The sequence below is a fragment of the Pelecanus crispus genome, chromosome 6, assembly GCF_030463565.1.
Source record: "Pelecanus crispus isolate bPelCri1 chromosome 6, bPelCri1.pri, whole genome shotgun sequence".
NCBI classification, from domain to species: domain Eukaryota; kingdom Metazoa; phylum Chordata; class Aves; order Pelecaniformes; family Pelecanidae; genus Pelecanus; species Pelecanus crispus.
Genome location: NC_134648.1, coordinates 47,159,343 through 47,182,051, shown reverse-complemented (window position 1 = coordinate 47,182,051; position 22,709 = coordinate 47,159,343). Strand labels below are relative to the sequence as shown.

The window sequence follows — 22,709 nt, the reverse complement described above, 5'->3', positions numbered from 1 at the left end:
CCGCCGCGTCGCGGGTGTGTCCCCTCCCCCCTCCCCCCCCCCCCCCCCAACAGCCGCGACCGCCGGAGCCAGGGGCGCGCGGCGGCCTGTTCCCATGGAAACCGGAAGGCGCCGTCCCCGCCACGCGCAACTCGCGCGACGGGCGCGTCACGCGGGCGCCCCGACGTGACGCGCAGGACCGGCGAGATGTGGCGCCGCCAGCGCCGCGAGCCACCGGTGAGCGCGCGCGCGGCGGCGGGGGCGCGGGGGGGGGGAAGGGGAGGGAGGGAGGGAGGGAGGGAGGTGTGTGACGGCGCCGCGCCGCCATGGAAACCGCGCCCCTGCCCGCTGCCCTGTGCCGGCGGCGCCGGGATCGGGAGCCTGGGGCCTGCCGCCGTCCTGCCGGGCGCGCAGGGGAGCGGGCAGAGAGCCGCTCCGGGGCTGGGTGACCCCCCGGCCCGCCTGGCCCGGCCCGGCCCGGCCTGTGCCTGCTCCCGGCGCCCCGGGAGGGAGCGAGCTCCGCTGGGGTGCGGCGGCGGGGCGGCGTCAGGGAGCGGCGTTTCCGTTACTTCGCCGCCGCCCGGGGCGGGCAGAAGGACGCGCTGTCTTGATCGAGTGGCGGCCGCGGGTGGGTACTGAGGGAGAAATCGGCGTTTCTGCCGGTGTTTCGGCTTGGCGTTGCCGGTGCCGGCTGCGGGGGGAGAGCCGCGGGATGCCGAGGGCCGCGCTCGCCGGCGGCGGGCGCAGCGTGGGGAACCGCGGGGGCTTTTGCGTGAGGAGAGAGAATGACGGTCGGGCAATTTTTTTAGGCGTGTTCGGTGTGAGGGTTTAGATTGCGGCTGCTTGACGCGGAGAAAGGAATAATGCTTTGGCGCTGAGGTGTAAAGAAGTTAAAAAAAACAACCCCTACAGCCCTCCCGGGAGTTAGGTTTGGAGAAGGGGTGTTAGGGTGCCCGTCTCCAGGTTACTTTTGGGGAAGCTCCGGTGAATGCTTTCGAGGAGCGCGACTAGTAGCGTCGTGCTGAAATTTGCACTGGAGTTCCTTCTCCCCGAGCGTAGAGTGAAGCAGAAGCCCTCTGCACCCAAAAACCTCTCTGCACCCAAAATCTGTTTCCCGAGAATACCGGTTGGTGCAATAAAAGACATTATTTACAGCCCCCGCAGGTATGCAAAGTTGTAAAGGGACACTGCCTAACACGCTGCAGGAGGGTGAGACTAACACAGCCGTCTCTTGGAAAGCTGCCTCAGTCTAATTAAATAGGAAAATTGAAAATTCACTTGGCCAGAAATGAGAATAAATAAATAATACATATTTGGAGCCTCAGTACGGGGCAAAGGAAGATTAAAACTGCTGATAAGGCGTGTTTGTGAGTTGGTTCTAATTTTTTCTAGCGTTTAAAGCTCTAGATCCAGAAGTTTACCCCAAATGTATGTGTACAAAGAAAATTGTGCCATTATCTTTGTGGAAATGCTGGGAAGTTTTGCCAATGAATTCAGTTTTTCTTTCTGTGGTGATTTTTAAACTGCGTACCTTCAAGAAGCTTACATTTTTGTCAAAATGATCCAAGAAAGCATTTTTTTTACTAGATAAAAGTAAGTGTACAAAAAATGTAATGACTTCTTCTTTCTGTAAAAAAAAAAAAAAAAGGCAAAAATGTATTTGTCTAGTCATGAGTATTAAGTGTAGAAGCTGCTCATCTGGGAAATAGATTTAGTTATTGTTTTAGTGCAGAAAATAGACCTTCCGTCCGGAATGATTTTTGGTGTGCTTGAGCAATAAATAACAATATGAATTGAATGACATGATTTGTCTATTTTGTTTCCTAAAATATTTGCCTAAATATTTATGTCTCTAAATGTTCCTGATTGTTTTCTAATATTTCTCTCTATATCCAAGTATTTCCCAATAGTATTTTAGGAAGCAGGAGGGAAATTCTTGTCTATGTCAGGTACACTGCTTTTCCTTCCCCTCAGATCAGACAGACTCCTTTTTACAGGGAGATGCCTCTGTTGCTGTGGTTTGGATTTTGCATGTTCTTTTGTCAGAAATATTCAAGAATGTGGGTGAGACTTTCTTGTCTTGAAAATTACCAGTGTTTCTGTGTATGCCAAACTCTAAGTAAGGTTGTGTTTTGCTGTTTTAATTTTTATTCTTATTATTCTGGCACTGGTTTTACTTTTATTGTTTAGGGAGAGTTTGGTTGAGGTTTTTTGTTTTGGGTTTGGGGTTTGGTTTTTTTTTTTTTTTCCTTCCTATTCATGCTTTCAGTCTTGGCAGTCTATGCAGCATCCCAGTATTTTTGGATCATACAGTCTGTGTAGCTCCCAAATCTGTATATTGGATGTGCTTGAACTTTTTGGCTTAGTATCTAAAATCTGCCTTATACAGATGATACTTACATGTGTTTCTCTGTGTTGGGAAATGAGCGTTCTACCTTGTGTCACTGGATTCAGGCCAGTGCTGTTGAGGTCAACTGTAATGTTTGTGTAAATGTTTTACTAACTTGTTGAACTCAGTTAACTTTCAACTTCTTGAAATTTGTCCTGTGTAATTACCTGAGTATGTTTCACTGCTTGTATTGAACAATGATAAACTCAAATTTGAATAAAGCAACTTGAATGATATTTTATGTGCCTCCATGACCTTATAAATTTGCCTGATACATAGTCCACTCCTACTAGCTGAAAGCAAAGGTGAAGAAAAAAAGTGCAGCCGCAGTGTCTCTTGTCACAGCACTCCCAAGTGGTTTTCGTTAGGAATCTCTGGAGTGGAATACCTGTTGCTTCCATCCTGCTTCAGGTGTGTGCCTAACATATTCACAATTGATGTTGATTATTGCTGCTCATTTATAAAGGCAGTAACTGGAGCCTACTGATGGTGATCTGTGCATTTTACCTGCTTGTTTATGTTAATGAACTTGTGCTTATAGTACTGTTACTTTGTTTTCTCCTTTCTGTTTGTTGTTCATTTTATCCATCCTGTTGTATTCTGATGGCAGCTACGTTTTTAAGTTGCTTGAGAGGAACTCTTCTGGAAATATTTTTCCTTCTCAGTAACTAATCTCTTATCTATCTCTAGCCTAAATTTTTTCTTCCATTCTTTCTTCTGACCCTCTCTTTCCAAATTCCTTTTCCATTGCCATTTCTGTTATGCTCTGCCCATTTCCCTCTCTTGTCTCTGATTTCTTACTCACCTCATCTATTTTCATGTTTCATGTGGACACTGTTTTGCTAGTGCGCTTGGTTAAATGGTCTGCACCACTCATCAAAAGACGCTTGATGTGCTTTTTTCATTCTTAATGAGGGTGGAGAAAAATAAAATCCCAAGGTTGTTGGTTTTTTTTTTTTTTTTTTGGTGGAAAGGTAGAAAGGAAAAAAGGGGAGAAGTAGAGAATGGAAAGTGTGAAATGGTGGTGGATGTCTGAGAAGGGATAGAGAAGAGAAGCTTAGTGAGGGAATGTTTCATGGGAGGCTAAGGCTCATCCACTAGTGGATGTGGCAAGAAAAGTATGTGTTAATGATGGCAGTTGCTCAGGTATTTTCGGATCATCGGAGATTCTGGGGTTTGCGTAAGTGTCACATGTGCTGTTTGTAGTAGGACTCTGGAGTTTGTTCTCAAGGCAGGTGCTTGGGTTGTATTTGTGATTGTTCAGTAAGGAAAATCCTTACATTGCATGCGAATAACAACACCTCTTTTGACCACCTGGAAGGTAGTACTCGTTAATACGGCTTATGTTCTGTTAAAACAGTGCAGCTTCTTGGATTTTCAGTAGACCTTGCTGTGATGAAGCAAATGTGGGTAATGCCATCTGCATCTTAGTACAAATGCGTAGCTGTGATGCTGCCAAATGGCACAGTGCTTTTCAGTAACTGTTCAGGATAGGACTTCTAAGTTGTTACAAGTTAGAACTAACTTTTTACTCATTTCCACATAAAATTTGAATGCTTTAGAAACTACTACAGTTGGAGTTGATCTGTCACAGAGGGTGGCCAGGGCTGTTGCCTGTTGGTGGAATTCTGAAGTCACTTCTTCTTCTTGTCAGAATGTGCTTCTAAGGCAGAGTGGGTCAAGAGCTTGTGGTTCTGCCTGCAGTGCTCTGCGTTTGCTAGGAACAGGAGGACACAAATAAAGGTCACAGAATACAGGCAAGGTTACCCTTCTGCAGTGGGCTGTGCATTTGGTTTGCCCTAGAGATAGCTGAATGCTTGAGTGAGTTAGAGAAGCACTCGAGGAATGGCCCAATGTGACGTTGTTTACTGAGAATGGGTAAAAGTTAATCCCACTTTGCTGTAACTGGGGACAAAGGTGAAGAATGGAAATAATAAAAGTCATACAAGGGCTAAATCTGGGATAGAAGGTAGTGGAAGGTAAGTGAGTTCTTTGGGTGTGGGAGAAAGGTGTGTGGGAATAGCAGCTGTGTCAGGTTCACGTAGAAAGGAAAGGAGAGAGATTAGGATTAGGAATGAATAAATGTAGGATAGAGACATCAAATAAAGATTTCAAGAGAATTAAGATAGTGGGGCTGAGCAGACTACTAAAAGACAATGAAATGTAAGGGCTAGAGATGGGTGAGGGTCTTGGGCAGAGCAGATGAACAGATGTATGGAGTAGAATATTCAGTGCTGTGGGCAGACGGATGTGTTGCCAAGCATCTGGAGAATGATAAGGAGCTGTTTGCACCTTCTGTATGCTGAGTGCTCTGTGTGTATATCAGTGCAGGCAATACTGCATATGGTGGGGCATCTGACCACTTGCATTTTAACAGCAGAAAAGAGCATATAACAAAGATAGCTATATATCATCCTCCTTTTTGCCTGGGCACCTAATGAACCCTATCATTTCTGTGCCTATGTCTTTCCTTTATTAGCATTTCTTAGGAAAAATATGTGCAAAGAGATACGTGCTAACAGAGAGGAGGTGTAGCTGTATCTCGATCCAAGACTGCATCGCACAACTTTGGGGCCTTGGCTTATAGAAGCTATTGTTAGAAGCTGTGTAAGCAACCTGAGTGTTCAGGGCAACTGGCCTAGATGTGAGAGTGTGATGGGGTTTTGTTGGGTTTTTTGGTAATTGTGAAAATGAAAACCGTGTCAGGAGAAAATGATGAAAAACCAAAATGAAGACAGAAAGAAAAAGTATGAAAAATACTGAAAGGCAGAGCCCAGGTGCACCTTACAGTCCAGTCCCTCTTGTGCAGCACAGGCTTTTCTTGGGGATGAGGATGCTGCTGGAAGGATATGTATTCACTCTCTCTGTGCGCTGATCTCTCCCAGCAGCTGTTCTTAGCCTTAGATGAAATTCTCTTTGTTTGTGACTCTGAATAACACTTGTGTTCTGCCACAGCATCTCAAGTCCGTAAATGTTAGGGCAAAGCAGTTCTGCCCTGAGCTCCCCTTTGGTGATGCTTCTTTTCAGATAACATTTGGGCTTTTTGGAGATTCTGGGGACTCTAAATGTTGAGAACCTTCAAGCCAAATCAGAGGAAAGAATTGTCTAAATAAATTCAAAACTAGAAATACTGGGAAGCAAATTACTTGAACTCTTCTGCATTTGGGAAGTGGAGAAACCTTTACTCTGAAAGAACAAATCACTTAGATGCAGGTGTAGCACTAAGTACAGTAAATCACATCTTTTGGATGAGGTGTTGAAAAGCATCCAAAGGGTAGAATATATATGTACAGACAGATTCCCCCCTGCCCCCCCCAGCACACTTTTTAGGGAGAGGGCTCTTGGTAATTTCCATTCCTGCTTTTTTCTCTACAGGACCTACCGCAGCTCTGTGATTGCTGATCCAGGCTTGACTGCCTCAAGGGGTCCTGGCAAGATGGCATTTTCCAGACTTCCCATCCTTCTAGCATTGGCATTTTCCTCTTTGTCCTTTGTTCTTTCCCATTCAAACAGGGACATGTGGTTTCAGGTTTTCTTTCCACCTAACATGTGCCCTATAAATGCCAAAGCCAACACTTTTTATGGCATAATGTTTGATGCAGGAAGTACTGGAACTCGGATTCACATTTACACCTTTGTGCAGAAGAGCCCAGGTAAGACCCCGTGTCAGTCTGTGCACTTGGAGTATGTTGACTTAGGTTCCAACTTCCCCAAAGAGGGTTTTTTCCCCACACAGCATTTGGGAACAACTGAAGATTTCTCCGGTTTGTTCTTCAAGTGGTCCTCTGGCAGATGATTATTGTCCATTTGTGGTGGTGTTTTGCTGTGAAATACCATTTTTGTAGATCTTTTGAAACCCAGAGGTTCAATTCTGGGTATGCTGGAAAGTTCTGAATTTCCAAAGGTTTTCATCTATGTGGCTGTTTAAAGGAATGTCTCACTGAGTTGGAAAGAGGCTTATGCTGTTTTTGTCAAGTTGCATGATACCTTGAATTATATGAAGAGATACTTAAATTCTGCATATGTTTATGTGTCAGTTTTGTAACAAATTGAAATCAGTAAAGAGTTATAATATGCACCGAAGGTCTGAGCCATTTCTAGGAGAACTCCTGTGTGCAGAAGCACCACCCTGCAGGCTATCTGCTTCTGACACAGTGCAGAGGTACCCAAGTTGGCTGCACATGCAACAGGATTCAAGAGGGTGAACTAGCTCGGGTACAGTGAGCCAGCAAATTTGCAAAGGTTGAAGGCTCATTGATGGGACTTGGCTAATAGGCTCTTCAGGGCCACGCATAGCACCTATGTGGCTTCTTCACATGATTTCAAACTTAGTTTGGAAGGACTGGTATAATGTCCAGCTCTGGTGGACTCAGCCTGACTTGTAATGTGCAATATTTGGGGATAGCTTCTAGACCCAAGGTGCTCTGGGAGCAATGGTCACACTTGTTTGGCTTTGCAGCCCAGTGCTTGAGCCCAGTTCAGCTCTGTTCTGTGTTTGTGAGTTGGATGAATCACCTAAGAATAGTCAGGAGTTGACTCTGTGTGTCTTAATATGAATTAGTATTTCACAATTAGCTTGGGGACAGAAAGGGAAAGAAATTTTGTTAAGATTAGGCAACAGTCATACTACATTGCTATAACTCATTGCAGTTCACAAATGCGAAATGAACATACTTCTAATTATAACAATGTGTTCTTAATAAATTTTTTGTGAACTTGGAGGATACAAGGGCAACATTCTGTTAAATATATTCCTGAAGTGAAGGAGCAGTCCTTGTTTTAGGAGGGGAATAGTATTGTTTGCAAGGGGAAATCAAGGATAGTAATTTTTAGAGGGGTTGCAGGCAACCTTTTTGAAACTAAAGAAAAAAGGCTCGAGTTGTTGACTGTTTCATGTAATGTTTTGTTTGTGCAGAAAACCTTCCAGAGTTGGAAGGGGAAATCTTTGAGTCTGTGAAGCCAGGTCTTTCTGCATATGCTGATCAGCCTCAAAAGGTAAGGCCTTCATTCCCTCCGAGCTGGTCTTGCTTCCACTAATATCAGTTGGACCCTACCAAGCAGTTCAAGTATTACTAATTGTGATGGTAGAGTCAAGAAAAAGTGTAAAGGTTCTCCTGCTGGCTCTCTAAACCTGTTGCTCTATTTCTGCGAGTTAATTACTACACAGTGAAATGAGAGCTGTTGTTTTACATATTTAATCAATGGAACAATGGCTTAATTAATCGTGTAAATGCTATATGTAACTAGACTATATGCCTTTGAGAACTTCAAAGACAAAGTGATTTTTGGCTCTAGCAGCATCCATATTCAATGTTTATTTCCCCTATAGCTATGCCAAATACATGTAAATATATACTCCTGTCTCATTTACTAATAATTTTCTCAGTTTTTCCTTTTGGTTGAAATTTTCAGTGCAGGTCACAGTTCAAAGTGGGCATATTTTATTTTGATTTGTCTGGTTTAGAAGTAAGGGCATAAGACTGCAGGGGTTTTCTTTTTTAGTCACGTTACACTGACAAGCAAAGAGGGTTCATTTCTCTGACTCCTAAAAACATTTAAATATTTTTGTGTGTGTAGTCAGATCTACAAAAGTTCTTTTTTTTTTTAATGTTAGGGAGAAGGGGAAGAATACACACTTAGGTTAAGTCAGGCCTTAATATTTCTCTAAGTGTATTCTCTGCTTCTGTCATCAGACTTCCAGTAGTTTCTTTGTTTTGATTCTTTCCTGTTATATTTGGAACCATGGCTTGGAAGCCAGTGCTTAGTGGTATGTAGGACTTGCTACAGCCATGCTCAGTTCAAATATTTGATCACAGTTTTAGCTAAACAATGATTTAGGTACAGGCAGTTACTCTTCTACTGTCTCAGGACTTTTGTTGTTTTGTTCATATATACAGAGTTTTTCAAAACACAGTTGGACAGTTCCATCTTCCACGATCAGATTTATTAATTAACATATAAATTTATTATTTTAGTAAGAAATTGAAGTTACGTGCAATCCTCTTTATTTTCAAATGGGGGTGGTCGTAAATTTATGCACAGTACACTTGTTCCGTGCTGCTCTATTGGATCAGGAGTCAGAAATGAGCAACAGAGCAGAGCGTGCTAAAATAATCCTGTTGCTGTGATACACAGGGCCGGTCCTGAAGTAAGCTGCCATTTTCCAGATCCCTTGTGCTGACAGTAAGCTCTTTCACAAGCTGAAGGAAGTGCCAGAGAAAGGATAGATTAGCTACTCTGCCTTGGGTGCCTTAGCAGTCCTGGAGTTGGGGGCTAGCACAGGGGGAGTTTCAGGTTTCTCAGTTTGCTCAGTTGCATTCAGTGCTACAGGAATTTGAGTGAGAAACTTTATGGAAAAGTGAATGGCTTTTGGATTTTGTTTAAACTTTGATGAGATCTCCCATTATGTCACTGAATTGTCTTATTTGTTGGGTAGGAGAGGAGAAGAATTCACCCCAAAAGAAATTTCTAGACGTTTCATAGGAGCATGTTTATTGCTAATGCCAAACTGTAATTGTTAGAGCAGTGTAAATAATTGAGAGCCCAGCAGTGATGCCTGTACCCCGTGTGGTAACCATTCTACAGCTGGCATTTTAATTACACTACTTGTTATGGACACACTTGGAATTCTTGCATTGCATTGAGTGAAATCTACAGACATTCCTCCTGACCTTTGCAGCTTCAGTCAGTAATTGTACCATTTAGTTTCATCATACTGCAAGATGTCTAGGTTTGTCAGATACTCAGTTCCCTCGCCGCCTTCCATCCTTTCAAATAATACTTTCCACAAACAATGACATTTCTCGCGCCTGAGATATATCTCTGAATACACTCATCCTTCCAATGCAGACATTCTCTGTAAGGTTCTTATGAGGTGTCTAGCACAGTTTTTGTCCTTATCTTGGGTGTGGGTGAGGTATCTTCTGCTATTGAATATTGGTTTCACTAGTGTGGAGGGGGAATTGGGAGGCCTATTTTCTGATGGCCTGTAGAAAGAAACCGTAAGGAAAACAATGTCTTTTCCCTTTTAGGGTGCTGAAACCGTCAAAAGATTGCTGGACACGGCCATAGATGCTGTGCCACCTCACCTCTGGAAGACGACCCCAGTAGTGTTAAAAGCCACAGCTGGACTGCGCTTGCTGTCGGAGGAGAAAGCTCAGGCTCTGCTTTTAGAGGTAATACTAAGACCTTTTGGATGCACTAGTATTGCTCTCCTGTTTCGTCTTTCATGACTTGGTTCTCCATTCTATTTAGCATAAGAGAATTTCAGATGTGAAAAGTGACTGTAATCCCATGATAGTATGAAACTCACAGACTTCATAGACTTTCTTGTATGGTCCTGAAATCTTCTGTCTTGATGTGGACAGAAGGCATGGGAAGAGAGACCTACAATACTTCTTTCTTTCTTTCCTGGCCCTTGAAAGAAGAATTTTGTCTACTCCACACACTTGTCTTATTTTATGCTGCTGTGAAAAAGAAAACTTCCTCTGTCACCACCAGAACAAAACTCTTAAGACCAAGGAATCTAATCATTATTTCTTTCTTCAGGTGAGAGAAGTCTTTGAGGAATCACCATTTCTTGTTCCAGAGGACAGTGTTAGCATCATGGACGGGTCTTATGAAGGTACGTTTTAGAAGGAGGAATAACAGAGCACAGTGTAGCCTGCCAAGGTTTATTTAAAAGTCCCACCTCTTCTACTGTCACATGTTTGCCTGTGTTTGGGTGAGAATCATGCCAGTGTCAAGCAAGCCGCTGGAGTCAGAGGAGTTGTTTGTGTTTTGGTTGCCACCATGTCTGCAGTGTGATTACAGAAACCACAACATTAAAACAGAGGGGTGTGTATGCAGTTTTCAGATTAGGAATTGAAATGCTGGGGCGGGGAAAGTGCCCAAAGAAACTTGTGCATTGTGTCAGCTCGTTACTTCTTTGCATATTGTTCAGATAATAGACGTGATTTGTGCACGCTGCAGTTGCATGGACTTTACAAATGTTCTACCTATGCCAGCTTATGAGATTTTAATAAATCAATAATGCATCATATGACTTAATTATAAGTTTGAATTAATCTCTGAAGTATGGGGCAGTTATGTTAAGTTAGTAATGATTTCCAGGCAAATAAATAACATGTGGAAAGGTCGTAAGCATGGGCAGGAGGTTGTGGGAGTACTCAGTGGTAACTTTTTTTTTCCTTTTTCACTCTTTGCAGGAATTTTAGCCTGGATCACTGTGAACTTTTTGACAGGTAGTTAATTCTGTATAACTTCTCTCTAAATACGAACTTGAGTCTCTTCTGTGGAGGTGATCACCCCAAGTTCCTCTGCCTTGGTTGTCATATCCTGCTTTTCCTCCCCACTGTGACACCAGTGCTAAAGCAGTTGATTGTCTTGGGCAGACTGTGTTCCAGAGGGTGAGCCACACCTGTAGTAAGAAGGAGGCATCTTAATCGAGAAGGTGCCAGGATTTACTCAGGACTGGGAGGCACTGGCAAGCTGGTTTCTGTAATGTACGTAGGGGAGTGGTACTGCTAACCAGTTAGAAGGTGGGAAACAAGGTTTTACAATATTCTTCATCCCAGCGTGAACTATGCAACTAAGATGGTGTAACAGGGAACACACTGGTGCTTTAGCCCTACTGGCTCTAAGAAGTTCTGGGAATGCAATCTAGTGAAAAGAAAATCAGTACTCTAGTAGGTATATGAGCAAGCAAAAAAGCTGCTGTGGGTGAAGAGAAATGATAAGCCAGCTCTGTTCTTACTATCCTTCCTCTCCTACTGCTCTTGACCACTATATGGTGGTTACAGAACTTACCTACTCTCCCTGACAGTCTTCTGCGGGAGATATTTTGTCTCTTACTTTCAGCTTTTGCTGGATACCCAGAGACTTATCTGCTTTTGTCTCTTTGGAGGTGAAATTGGAATCAAGGAAGAAAGTCCTATGAATCTTTTCGTAATAGCTTCTGTTTGCCTACCTTTTCTCTGTGATGTTTTTTGTCTTTGAAGGCCAGGTCAGCCCTCCTGTATTGCTGTGATAATGTGATAACTTGGTGGCTGCCTGAACATGCCTGCAGTATTTTGCACTTGGGGCTGTTCTGAGCATGATGTTGTTTGCAGGGCAGCTGTCTGGCCAGAACCAGCATACTGTTGGGACTCTGGACTTGGGAGGAGCCTCAACCCAAATCACATTCCTGCCACGGTTTGAGGTGAGGAGTGGTTAAAAGTGCATGGGTTGGGACTGCAGGGCCGGTGGAGAGACCTGAGCACTGCTGTGCTTTCCGATATCATTTTGTCAGCACTGGCACAAGCAGAATATCTGTGGTGTACAGAACATCTGTATTTCTGTTCCCTTTGACATCAGCAGTTGGCTGATAGGCACTTGCAAACAAAGGAGCCTGGATCACAAGGAAGAAAAAAGAAAGAAAGCAAATGGGTAAAACCAAAGAGAAACAGCTTTTGTTTTCTAGGCCCGGGCTGGGAAAGCCCTATTAATGCAGACTATTATTTTTTATTTAATAAATGTAGAACATTTCCAGGGAGTATTCTTGCATATTACAAGAAATTTAGGGTCTGCTCTGAGCTATCTTCCCTCCCCTCCCCCGCCCCCATTCCAGTCTGATAGCAGATCCTTACTAAATTTTGGAAGGGGGTGTCTCATGGGGCAAACATCTTTTATAATAGCACAGCTAATCCCTCTTTGCTTTCTTATCCATTTCTTCTATTTTTCTTTGAGAATTACCCTCTCTGCCCCTCAGTCCATCTCTGCTGGATTTGTCAGGAATTCTGTAGCTCTTTAGAAACAGTTTCAACTGGGACCCAAGTCTAAATTTTGCATGGGAAAATTACATGGGTATTGGAAGGGCACTATAGCATTCTGTACCTTGATACTGTGAAGTTGGTTTTGTCCCTCTTTCTGAAGGAGTCCTTTGTTTCACATTTTTTTGTTTACAGAAATTGAGATTCTCAAAGGGTGTTTGGGGACCACAAAACACATGGTTTTCATATCAGCATATTTTAATTCTGCAATGGTGGGTTGAAACATGACGTGCAACCTTACCCTGTTCAGCAAAACCTCAAGTACTCTGGGCTTGCCCTCTGTTTCATGTTGATAACCCCTGCTGAAGTGAGCACTGGACCAACAGGAAAGGGTGTTGCTTGTCAGGGTTTTGGAGAATAGAGCTGTGAAGTAGGCTGAACTGCAGCTCAGGATACTCCTTAGATGCAGGAAAATGCCTCAAGGGTTTGCTACTGACCAGGACCAATGGTGTGAATTCATAGGGCAGTGTGGAATGCAACGTTCATGTTGCCTGCTTATGCGCTATGTCTGCTTCTCACCTGTATTGTCAAGTTCATACAAAAATGCACACACATAGCTCAGTATGTTTCTGAAGAGTTTTTCCCATCTGATGGAATTAGCAGGGATTTCCCCCTTTGATTAGCAGAGGGCCTTTTTTTCCCTTCCTGCAATATGAGGCAGTCACATGTTTGCTCTTGTATGCATTTTGAACAAAATACTCTAATAGTTAAGGATTTGTTAATGAAATATAGATTACAAGCAAATAGAGGACATAACAATAGTAACTGCATGGAGCTGTTTTTAAGTTAGTGTTATGCTTCTCATGGTGTTATTGCCAAAGTGATAAGCAATTGAAAACCAATCGTAATAATTATGAAATTGTCTGTCTGGTGCCGGCCTCACTGGGGAGGGGTCTGAGGATTTCTACATTTTTGTGAAATTAAGGCATGAAAAAAGCCAGTTGTTTTCTCCAAGCAATTTCTTTTTTTTCAGGATTTCTCCTCTTTAAAAGTTTTTGTGATGTGAGGTTTAGGAATAGAACTCAAAATGTGGCAGGGCCTGGGTGTGTTGGGTCAAGGATGTGACTGCCATTCCAATTAAAATCTACCTGAGGCCCAAAACAAATTTCAGGTTGTATTTGTTCAGGAGAAACTCAAGCTGAATACTGGCAAATCTCTTTCAGCTTCAAGTAGGCTTCTGTCTAGGACTCTGCCATTCCAGATCTGGGTTATTTTTGCTGTATATGCTTGCTTGAATGGTAACTACAGGGAGCTTCAGTCCTCCCTGAGATTCTGCTGCTTGGCCCAGAGTAACAGGGTGTCTGATATGAATGCACAGGGCCAAGAAGGGATGGGAGAAAGAGGTCGCTAGAAGAGGAAAGACAGAAACTGGGATTGAGATCTCAGGGACTGTAAACAAAGGAGCAGCAAATGAGCCCTGAACTGGTTCAGATTTACAAGAATATGACAGTTAGTCTGGCAAGAAGGCAGGGGCTGTGTACCTGTGGGGCAGAGGTGCGCACAGAGGGAAGACTGAAAAGAAGAAAACTGGGAGTGGTGAAACAACAGATTAATTTAGAGGAAAGTACTTAGACCAGGAGGTAAAGCAGCCCTAAGACAGGGAGCGAGTGGTCACAGTGTTTCCTTGAGTATCAGCATGACATTTAACATGGTGAAAACGTGGCCTATACTTTCCTTTGCATTTTTAATTCTTCTGAGTTCCTGAATTGAGATGTCTAGCCTGACTTGCAAAAGTTCATAGCGCTTCTAGTGCAGCTGATTTCGAAGGGGACTATATATACAGACTAGCATGTAAGTACTCTGAAAAGTTCAGATATCCTGAATTAGAAAGTATTTTCATCCTGATCTGTTGTGCTTCCCTATTATATGCTGAAGTAACACAAAGATGCACATGAATAAACTCAGTGTTAAAAGCTACAGATACTACAGCAGTGGGCACCATTGGAAAACTGTTCTTTGTTTTCAAAGCAGATCAGATGAGTATGCAGTAAACCCTATGGGTATATCTGTGATATTACTTAGAAACTGGTTATTTTTTATTGCATAATAGAAACTAAAAGATTTCTTCTTTTACTTAACTTTTAGGAAACTTTGAAGGAAACCCCTGGAGATTTTCTTACCTCATTTGAAATGTTTAACAGCACCTACAAGCTCTATACTCACAGGTGAGGAGCAACAAGGCTGCTTGTCTCTGCTGGGAAAATCAGTCTTTCTGCAGGTCCTAAGCTAACCACAAATGGCCATGTCATCCTGTTACCAGCTGTAGGGACCATGACTTTTTTACTAGTTTTTTTACCTGCTTGAAACATTAGTTGAACATGACATTAGTTGACTGGAAATGTTCCAGGATCATGGATAATATCACTACAAGGGAATATTAGTCTGTCAAATGAAGAGGAAGCATTATGAGTTGCAATATTTAAGGAGAAGAATTCTTTTTACTGGATTCAAGCCAAATATTCTGGACCACGCAGAAAGGTGGATATCATGCCAGTAGAATTAAACCTGGTCAGAGGCTTGGAAAGAGAACCTTCCTGACACTTTTTCCTTCTTAGTGCTTAGTTCGAAATGGCACATCTCATCAGCAACTGGACAAAAAGTAAAACCTAGACTGATGTAAACCAAAGAGAGGCAATCACAGGCAGCTGATACAGACCATGGAGCACAACAGATTCTTGAACCAATTGGAGGGGATACTTGGCCTGAAATAATATAATTGTGCTTAATGCATTAAGCTAACAAGTTTCTGAGATGTCTGCAGTGAAATCCAGAGAGTTTACCTGCATGACTTACAGTCCAATGAGAACTCGACCATGTATAATAGACAGTTGGTCTCAGCCCGTTACTAGGGGGGTGAAGATTATCATCTCATCAGTTACAGAATATGCTTACTTGACAGCAAAGCTGGTTTAATAGTCCTCCTCTCCTACTGCTTACATTTACTGATGTAACTGATTGCTGTATTCACCAATACAGTCTATAAGATCAGTTAAAATAACTGGGACTGAAAACCATCTCCTAAAAAATGAGGGAGCTGGAGGTTAGTTGAACTCTGATTATTCTGTAAATGTTTGTATTGAGATGACTAAAGAGGTAAGTAGCCAAACATAGAGGTGGGAATGAAAGGCCAACAGGTTTTTAATCTAGCTGTGCTGCTGAAGCCAGCAACATGTAATGACATTCTCATAAATGTTGTTCACATCCTAGCTTGTAATGAGTATAGCGGTAATCTGTGGAGTCAAACAGAGGTGAATTTCACACAAAGGCACACTCCCTATTTAGTGGGAGGTTCTGCAGTTCTATTAGTTCTGCCCTAAGAGCACGTAGTCTTATGTGGGTGGCATAAGAATGGCCACCCTATTCCCCATGCACTCCTCACATACACTTCTTTCTCCCTCGTTTTTAAGACTGCATTTTTGCTTTTCATGAATGTCTTGTAGAAATGTCACATCAGCTCTAACCACTTTCTGCCGTTTCAGATTTACTCATTTTACAGTTCTTCGTAATTCTTGGGTTTGTGTCACTCTTTTGGTACTTGGAATTGTTCTGGCAAAGGGAACTCTGTTTTAGAGAGGGGAGACTTGTGGGAAGCAGAGGAAGGAAGTTTGGTTTGGGTGTTCCAGGATTTAGGAAGAGGCTAAGGGTGAAGCATACCAGATGTGCAAGAATTAAAACTGTAATGTCTGTCTTTGCTGTTTGCAGCTATTTGGGGTTTGGACTAAAAGCCGCCAGACTAGCCACACTTGGAGCTTTGAATATGGAAGGTATGTTCATATGATAAAACATCCAAGATTTTTGAAGAAATGGTTAGACTTAGTCTTATGTCAGCAGCCCATTTCCCGTGTCTTCATTTCTGTATCTTGTGCTTTTCTGTGTTTTTGCTGGTATAGATCTGTCTGGAAACAGGCTACTGCTTGTTAAGGAGTTGTCTTGTGAGACAGCTGCTTTTCCCTATTTTCCAGGTTCAGCCAGCAGTGAGACTGAGTGCAAATTCCAGAAATGCACACATTGGGAACATACAAACACCATACAGACGTGGCCAGCCACAAACGCGCAGCTTTACAAGCATCCACAGAAACACAAGCAGCATGAATAGATCCTTTTCCTAAGGACTGCTGCTTAGGCCAAACCCACTTTATAGGTCTCTGGTGTCTGCCTGGCCCGCTGTGTTCCCCCGGACCTCCTGTTGTATTCATTGACTAGTCTAGCTTGAAGTCCACGAGCATATCACACACACTCTTCACTCGCTAATCTGAATGCATACTCACATTCCTGAGTCTTTCCTTCTTTTATTGTCCCCTCCATTTTCCCACACTTGCGCTTCCCTGATCCCGTGGTTCCCCCTTTCCCTGCCTTTGAGCCTTCCCTTAAACATCCCCTAGTAAATTTTGCACAGTCCCACAGTCCCCCTCAAGCATTCTGTAAGAAGTTTGCTTTTTCTGTGAGATCTGTGCTGGCCACAATAATCATGTTTTCTTCTTATCAGTTACAGTATTTCTGGTTGAACCCTTCAAGGGTACATTCAGTGGCTCCTGTAGTGGCCATTGATCAGTGTCTTAGGAGTTTTTGTCTTCATTGCTCATTTGCTTTGTTCATCTCAGTTATCTGCTGTTTGTTAGGGTTTGTGTATCTGTGTGCTTAGTTAATTACCTCTCTTGTTTTCTGTGGTGAACAGCCATTACCCAGATACCCTTCTACCATTTATCTCTCATTAACAAATGACAAGCCCATCTGCTCTGCAGGTTGCAGGACAAAATGGACACAACTTTTTCCAGGCTGACTGGTCCTTAATTCATAATCTGTGCAGCATCCATCAATTCAGATTTCCATACTTTTGCTTAAAGACCTTAATGAAGATCTTTCAGCCTCTTCTTTTCTGGTTCTGCATATTGATCAATAACTATGTGAAAATTTCATCCTTTCTGACTCTCCCGTCGGGTTTCATTCCAGCGGTGGATGGACAAATGTTCCGCAGTTCTTGTTTGCCAAAGCAGCTAGAGGCAGAGTGGCACTTCGGGGGAGTGAAATACCAGTATGGTGGCAACAAAGAAGGTAAACTAAGGAGACTTGTTGCTTCTTGTAAGATAAGTCTTGTCTTCAGAATCTGAGGTTTTCCTTGACAAATACTCCATCAGTTACCTTGGGTTATGAAGGATACCTGCCCAGTCATAGGTGTGGACTTTTGACAGAGCCAAAGAAAAATATGAAGCTGTAAGAGTAGCTGGCCTGCACTCTGTACTCTGAGATCGCTCTCTGTGATCTCTTATTACAAGTGCTACCTTTATAGGAAATATTAAGAGTTACTTGTGCAAATAAGAGAGCTTTTTCTGAGGCTTTGAGCTAAGTGCAAAAACTCTGGCTGTGTTAGGGTACAATAACTGGCAGGCCGAGTGTATCTCACTTGTGGAACTGTTTCTTAAGATACTGTCCCTAATGCTGCATACTGAGGGTGAAGCTGCTGCCATCAGTGACTAGAACAGACCCCTTTGGTGACTGATGTTGCTTTGTTTTACAGTGAGTTTTTACAAGAGCTGAGTTGCAGATTTGGTGTGTGTAGAGTGGATTGATAAAACTACAGTGTGATGGAGAGGGAAAGTAAGGTTTTATGTAGCAGGTGGTAGCAAATGTAAATGAGATTCTGCTGACCACAGAACATAACAATGGGAGTTTTGCCTGATGCGGAGGAAGCTTTTCATGCACCTACACTGGTTTGCGCAGCACACCTTTCAGATATTGCTATGATCTGCTCTAACCAGTTCCACTTGGTGATGGTGATTTAGTCCTGGCCTGCATGCAGGTGCCATGCTGGATTATGGAAAGGATATCTAAGCTCTTCTCACCTCTTCTGATGCTTTAATCTCTGCTTCTTCCCTTTTTCATCCTATTGCCACCGATTGTTCTATCTCCTGGATATGCCTCTTTGGCTCACCCCATCTGTGTTTGTCCTGACAGGAGAAACAGGATTCAAGCCTTGCTACTTGGAAGTACTCAAGGTTGTCAAAGGGAAACTGCACCAACCAGACGAGATTCGTGGAAGTTCCTTCTATGCTTTCTCCTATTACTATGATCGTGCAGTTGACACCAACCTAATTGGTAAATTGGTTTGGGATAATCTACTACATGTGAGCATGTCAGCCGGAAGGTAGACAGAGGAACCCTGTAGGCTGGAGACATGGGGAGTACGGAAAAGGAACGGTGTTGAGAAAGAGGAAATACACAAAATGCCCTCAGGGAATGCACGTGTGTCCATCAGTGCAGTCTGATGTTCAGAGTTCAGCAGATGAGACTTGTGCTCTGAGCTCCAGTTATACTTGCAGCTCTGTCCTCTGTTACCAACAAATCTCACTCCTAGCCCAGCATGACCGAGTTGCACTCTAGGGTCAACTTCGATACAGAACACAAATGCTTCCAGGTCTATGATGCTGTTTTCTCACCTCTTCCTTTTCAGATTATGAACAGGGAGGTGTTCTGGAAGTGAAAGATTTTGAAAGAAAAGCCAAAGAAGGTAATAGTCATGAGACTTGGGAAACTGGTGGGGATGAGAAATAACAAAAATATTAATGTCTATAGGCAGTACATAACGTGAGTTTGACTTTTTAAAAGAAGTTTGTTTAACCTTTATTCCACTTATACCTTCCCTGTGGTGTTACTTAGCTTTTATTAGTCAACACTTGTAACTGTTGCAGAAGAAAATACTGAAGAGCAGTGAGGGGAAACAAAGTGTTAGTAGCTTCACAGTTCTGTTCAGGAGAGGAGGGAAATAATTCATACATGTCAGTACAAAAGAAAGTGAATTTGCTGTATCAAGAGGTCCTTCTGTCAGACTGCAACTCCAAGTTTAGGAGAGTGCTGACTTCTGTAAGTCTGTCACCTTAAATCCTTTTTAATCTCTAACAAATCCTTTTTAATCTCTAACAAAATGGAGGGAGAGAGCAGAGGTTGTTTTAAGTCTGACAGCCTCTTCTGCATTCCTTTCCCTCCCCCTGACTTTTTTCCTGAGTGCTTGTTCTAGTTTTGTACCTCCTCCTGTGAAAAAAAGAGCTCCCACCTTGCCATGCTACTGATGGCTACAACTTTAGCTTACAGAGCAAGACATTACCTCTGTATTGTGATCATCCGCATCATGATGAGTAGACTGTATTTGTCACCAGAATATGCTTAATTATGTAGTTCAGGACTGACTTTTTTCTAAAATAGGACCTAAATTCTAATGATTTTCAGTTAAACGTAATCTCCCCAGAAACTCAGATGGTTTTGAATAGGGGGATTAGGCTTTAAAGTATGAGTGTGTTTGTTTTGTTTTGTTTCCCTGGATACTGAGAGAGCTTATTTCCAAAGATGCAGCTAAGATGTTATCTAACACCATCAAACCATTTACTTATCTTTAGAGCATCAGGAGATCAATTCTGTGATTTTTTTTCTTTCTGGTTTCAATAGTAGGAGGATGCTGCTTATCAGTTTCTAAAAAGAAGTGAACTCCGCACTTGATGCTTATAGAACAGGGCAGTAACAGTAGGTCCAGAAGACAACAGCTTAGTGTAAATCCATTTCCCAGTCACTGTCACCCTTACTGTGGAATCTTGACTTAGCTGCAGTGAGGGAGTGGTTGGCTGGGCAATAGCCTCTTCCATGTCCTTGGATATGCGTGGTTTGGAAAAAAATAGAAGAAGCTGCCAACCTAGTAGGTGGAGTCCATTACCGGAGCCATCCTTGGTGACTAGACAAGGAAGACAAATGATGCTGTGTTCTTGAAAGACTAAGTAATAACCAACTCCCTGCCAGTTATCAGTTGAGCAGAGATTCAGACTTCCAAGATCTATGTGGATTATGTTGCTGTAATAAAAGATGCACTTATGATGGAGTTAAGAGAAACTGGAAGTACTCTATGGTTTATTTTCCAGCATTATGGAACAGCTGTGTAACATGTACCATGTGTCATGTACTCATTAATAGAAGCGGGTGGCTTGTTTTAGTAGGCTTTGGCTTGAGGCCAGTTCAAATGCATAAAGTGGATAAAAGCTCCTTTATTTTGCTGAGATCCCTTTTTTTGTTTTTTCTTCCTTCTCTAGTCTGTGATAACATGGAGAGGTACAACTCGGCCAGTCCTTTCCTCTGCATGGATCTCACTTACATCACTGCTTTACTAAAGGAAGGGTTTGGATTTAGGGACAACACGCTCTTACAGGTGAGAAGAACAGTTAGATCCCGAAGCCAGCTTCCAAATTTCTCTTGCCAATCAACATGCATTAATTCATTTTTCTGGCTAATTATGTACTGAGTCTTCCCAGGGTCATTACATGTAGTTGCTGTCATCTGTGCAACATACAAATCTAGAGAACTGTTGGGAACAACTTCTTTTTCTTCCTTTATAGTTAACAAAGAAAGTGAACAACATAGAGACAAGCTGGACTCTGGGTGCTACCTTTCACCTACTGCAGTCTCTGGGAATAACCTATTGAGCTGTGATACTCCTGTGGACTTCAGCATTTCCGAAAGGCTGAGAAAGCAAATTTGAAATCTCCAGGTACGTTGTTGAGCTGGAGTTGGTGACAGAGCAGAACACGGACCAAAGCTATAGAACAGATCTTCGTCCTGGATTGGCATCGTGCATAATGAGAGTTGCTGCAGTATAATTGTGATTGCCATAAATGATCCAGAAGCTGCCTTCTGAAATTCAAAAGGCCTAAACTCCAGCAGAGTATCCGCAAGGGGCTCAAAGCCGGCTTTCACCAGCACGTTTGTATAGCATCCCGTTGCTAGAAGCACAGAGTACCTGGCACGCGGTGGTAGACTACAGACACATGATTTCCCCTCCCCCTTTTATTTTAAACATCCGTAACTTAAGTTTGCTTGTGAGACATTAAATACAGAAATTAAAGATGGCATCAACAGTCATTCAGACAAAAGCGAGCAACTCTAGATGCTGCCAGCCTCAGCATTCCAAGTACCTGGCTCTTAGCTTAGCTAATACAGTGCAAGACGACTCCGGTCTTTCAGGAAGGGGCCCACTATAAGCACACTTTTTGGGCATGGTTTTGGGAAGGGTATTGGTTAAAACATAGGTTGTAACTTACCAAGCATTTCTTTAGGCAGCAGTCGTTTCCTAAGCAGAATGTGTGCTTGACTGTGTTCCTTTTTGCTGCCCTTTACAAATCTGTGCAGCTATACCGTACATCTGGCTACCAGACCTGATAAGTTGATTCATTTAGCATGTAGTCATAACACATAGTTGTGCTGGCACAACGAGACAGCAGTGCCAGCTATTTAAACTCCTCTGCCAAAAGAAATGCTTCTCACATTACACCCACAAGGAAATTAAGGGTGCAGTCAGATGAAATGGCTGATCTGATAGCTTGCTTTGCCATGAGGGGCAGTTCCGTTACCCTGCTCTCAGCAAGGCACTCCCACAGCCTTCCTTCCTCTGATGCTGGTGCTCCTCAGGGTCTTTGGTGAACCAATTCACGACACCAAACTTGAGTCAAGTCAGCTCACCCAAGAGTCAAGTCTAGTGCTAGCGCAAGGGAAATAGGCATTGCACAGCCCAGGGAGACCTGCTGGGCCAGCGAGCTGTTAGAACACTGCAGCCCATTTTGTTGAGTGAGGTCTAAGGCGTGGTTTCCCATCTGAAAGTCTGGGCTTATCGCTTCCTGTGCTGTCCTTAAGAACCTCCTCTGAATGCAGAGCTGTGGTGAAACAAGTTGTTTTTTTCCGTTGTTTAACAGACAAAAATAGGGAGAGAGTGGAATTAGCATCAGAAACAGAAGGAAAACGAGCAGAAGTAGCTTTGCTTTCTTATCCCTTGTTCGCTTATCCCTTGTTCATTTTAAATTGTTTCAAAATTTATTTCTCTTTAATTTAGTATAGTGGAGTTGGACCCATAAAATGGTGCATGCAGCCCTGCATTGCTCTGGAATTATTTTTAACATATACAGCAGGGCTTTAGGAACATCCAGTGAAGGGGCTGCAGCTGTTGAGGAAGTCCAAAACTTCTGTCAGGATAGCATGAAGCTATTTAAGTAACAATTTCAAGTGAATCTTGCCATCTCTTTCACACCAAATGCACAGAAGCAATGAAAGATCAATGTTTTAAATATAGCATCTTGTCAGATAGGCTAGAAAGCTGGACTGTAGGATCCTGGTTTTCTTGTTTAATTGGCTGTAGAGAACATCAAGATTGCTCGAATACCTTGAGGCTCCAAGTGCAGACCTTGCCTTGTCCTAAAGAGAAACAGCTGTAGAGACAACTTTTTCCACCCTATGAAATAGCTGGCAGCTAGCTCATCTGTTTGCTCCTCTTTAGCAAAAAATTAGTATCTTCTACTCACCATGGAATGTTTTATGTGAAGATGAATTTACCCTGTTTTAAGAACAGGTGTTTGCACTTACCTATTTGCTATAACACACCTTTCCCACTTCTGTGAAACCAAAGACTGCCCTCATGCTGTTGTCCCAAATAGGGCTCGTTTACCCAGTGTGCAATAAGCCAGTCTTCACACACTGACACGAGATATTGTTTATTGCATTTTTGTGCA

General features: G+C 42.8%; 1 protein-coding gene across 3 annotated transcripts; it reads left to right on the top strand.

Moving 5' to 3' along the window:
- The first annotated feature begins 185 nt into the window (after positions 1 to 185).
- ENTPD5 (ectonucleoside triphosphate diphosphohydrolase 5 (inactive)) lies at positions 186 to 21,917 on the top strand. 3 transcript variants are annotated; one of them, XM_075712382.1, is made up of 14 exons: positions 186 to 216; positions 5,744 to 6,021; positions 7,284 to 7,363; positions 9,400 to 9,543; positions 9,917 to 9,992; positions 10,576 to 10,611; positions 11,479 to 11,567; positions 14,263 to 14,342; positions 15,880 to 15,941; positions 17,128 to 17,229; positions 18,130 to 18,270; positions 18,626 to 18,682; positions 20,247 to 20,362; positions 20,550 to 21,917. In XM_075712382.1, the coding sequence occupies exons 2-14, from the start codon at positions 5,805 to 5,807 to the stop codon at positions 20,634 to 20,636; spliced, it is 1,287 nt and encodes a 428-aa protein (XP_075568497.1). In that variant the 5' UTR covers positions 186 to 216; positions 5,744 to 5,804; the 3' UTR covers positions 20,637 to 21,917. The 3 variants fall into 3 exon arrangements, with proteins under 3 accessions (XP_075568497.1, XP_075568496.1, XP_075568495.1); XM_075712381.1 differs by lacking the exon at positions 186 to 216 and adding an exon at positions 2,668 to 2,779; XM_075712380.1 differs by lacking the exons at positions 186 to 216; positions 18,130 to 18,270.
- The last annotated feature ends 792 nt before the right edge of the window (positions 21,918 to 22,709 follow it).

Excerpts from the sequence above, each read along its gene's own strand:
- ENTPD5 (XM_075712382.1), top strand. The coding sequence starts at position 5,805 with ATGGCATTTTCCAGACTTCCCATCCTTCTAGCATTGGCATTTTCCTCT. Across the intron at positions 7,364-9,399 it reads ATGCTGATCAGCCTCAAAAG|GGTGCTGAAACCGTCAAAAG; the intron begins GTAAGGCCTTCA and ends TTTCCCTTTTAG. Across the intron at positions 20,363-20,549 it reads GGGACAACACGCTCTTACAG|TTAACAAAGAAAGTGAACAA; the intron begins GTGAGAAGAACA and ends CTTCCTTTATAG.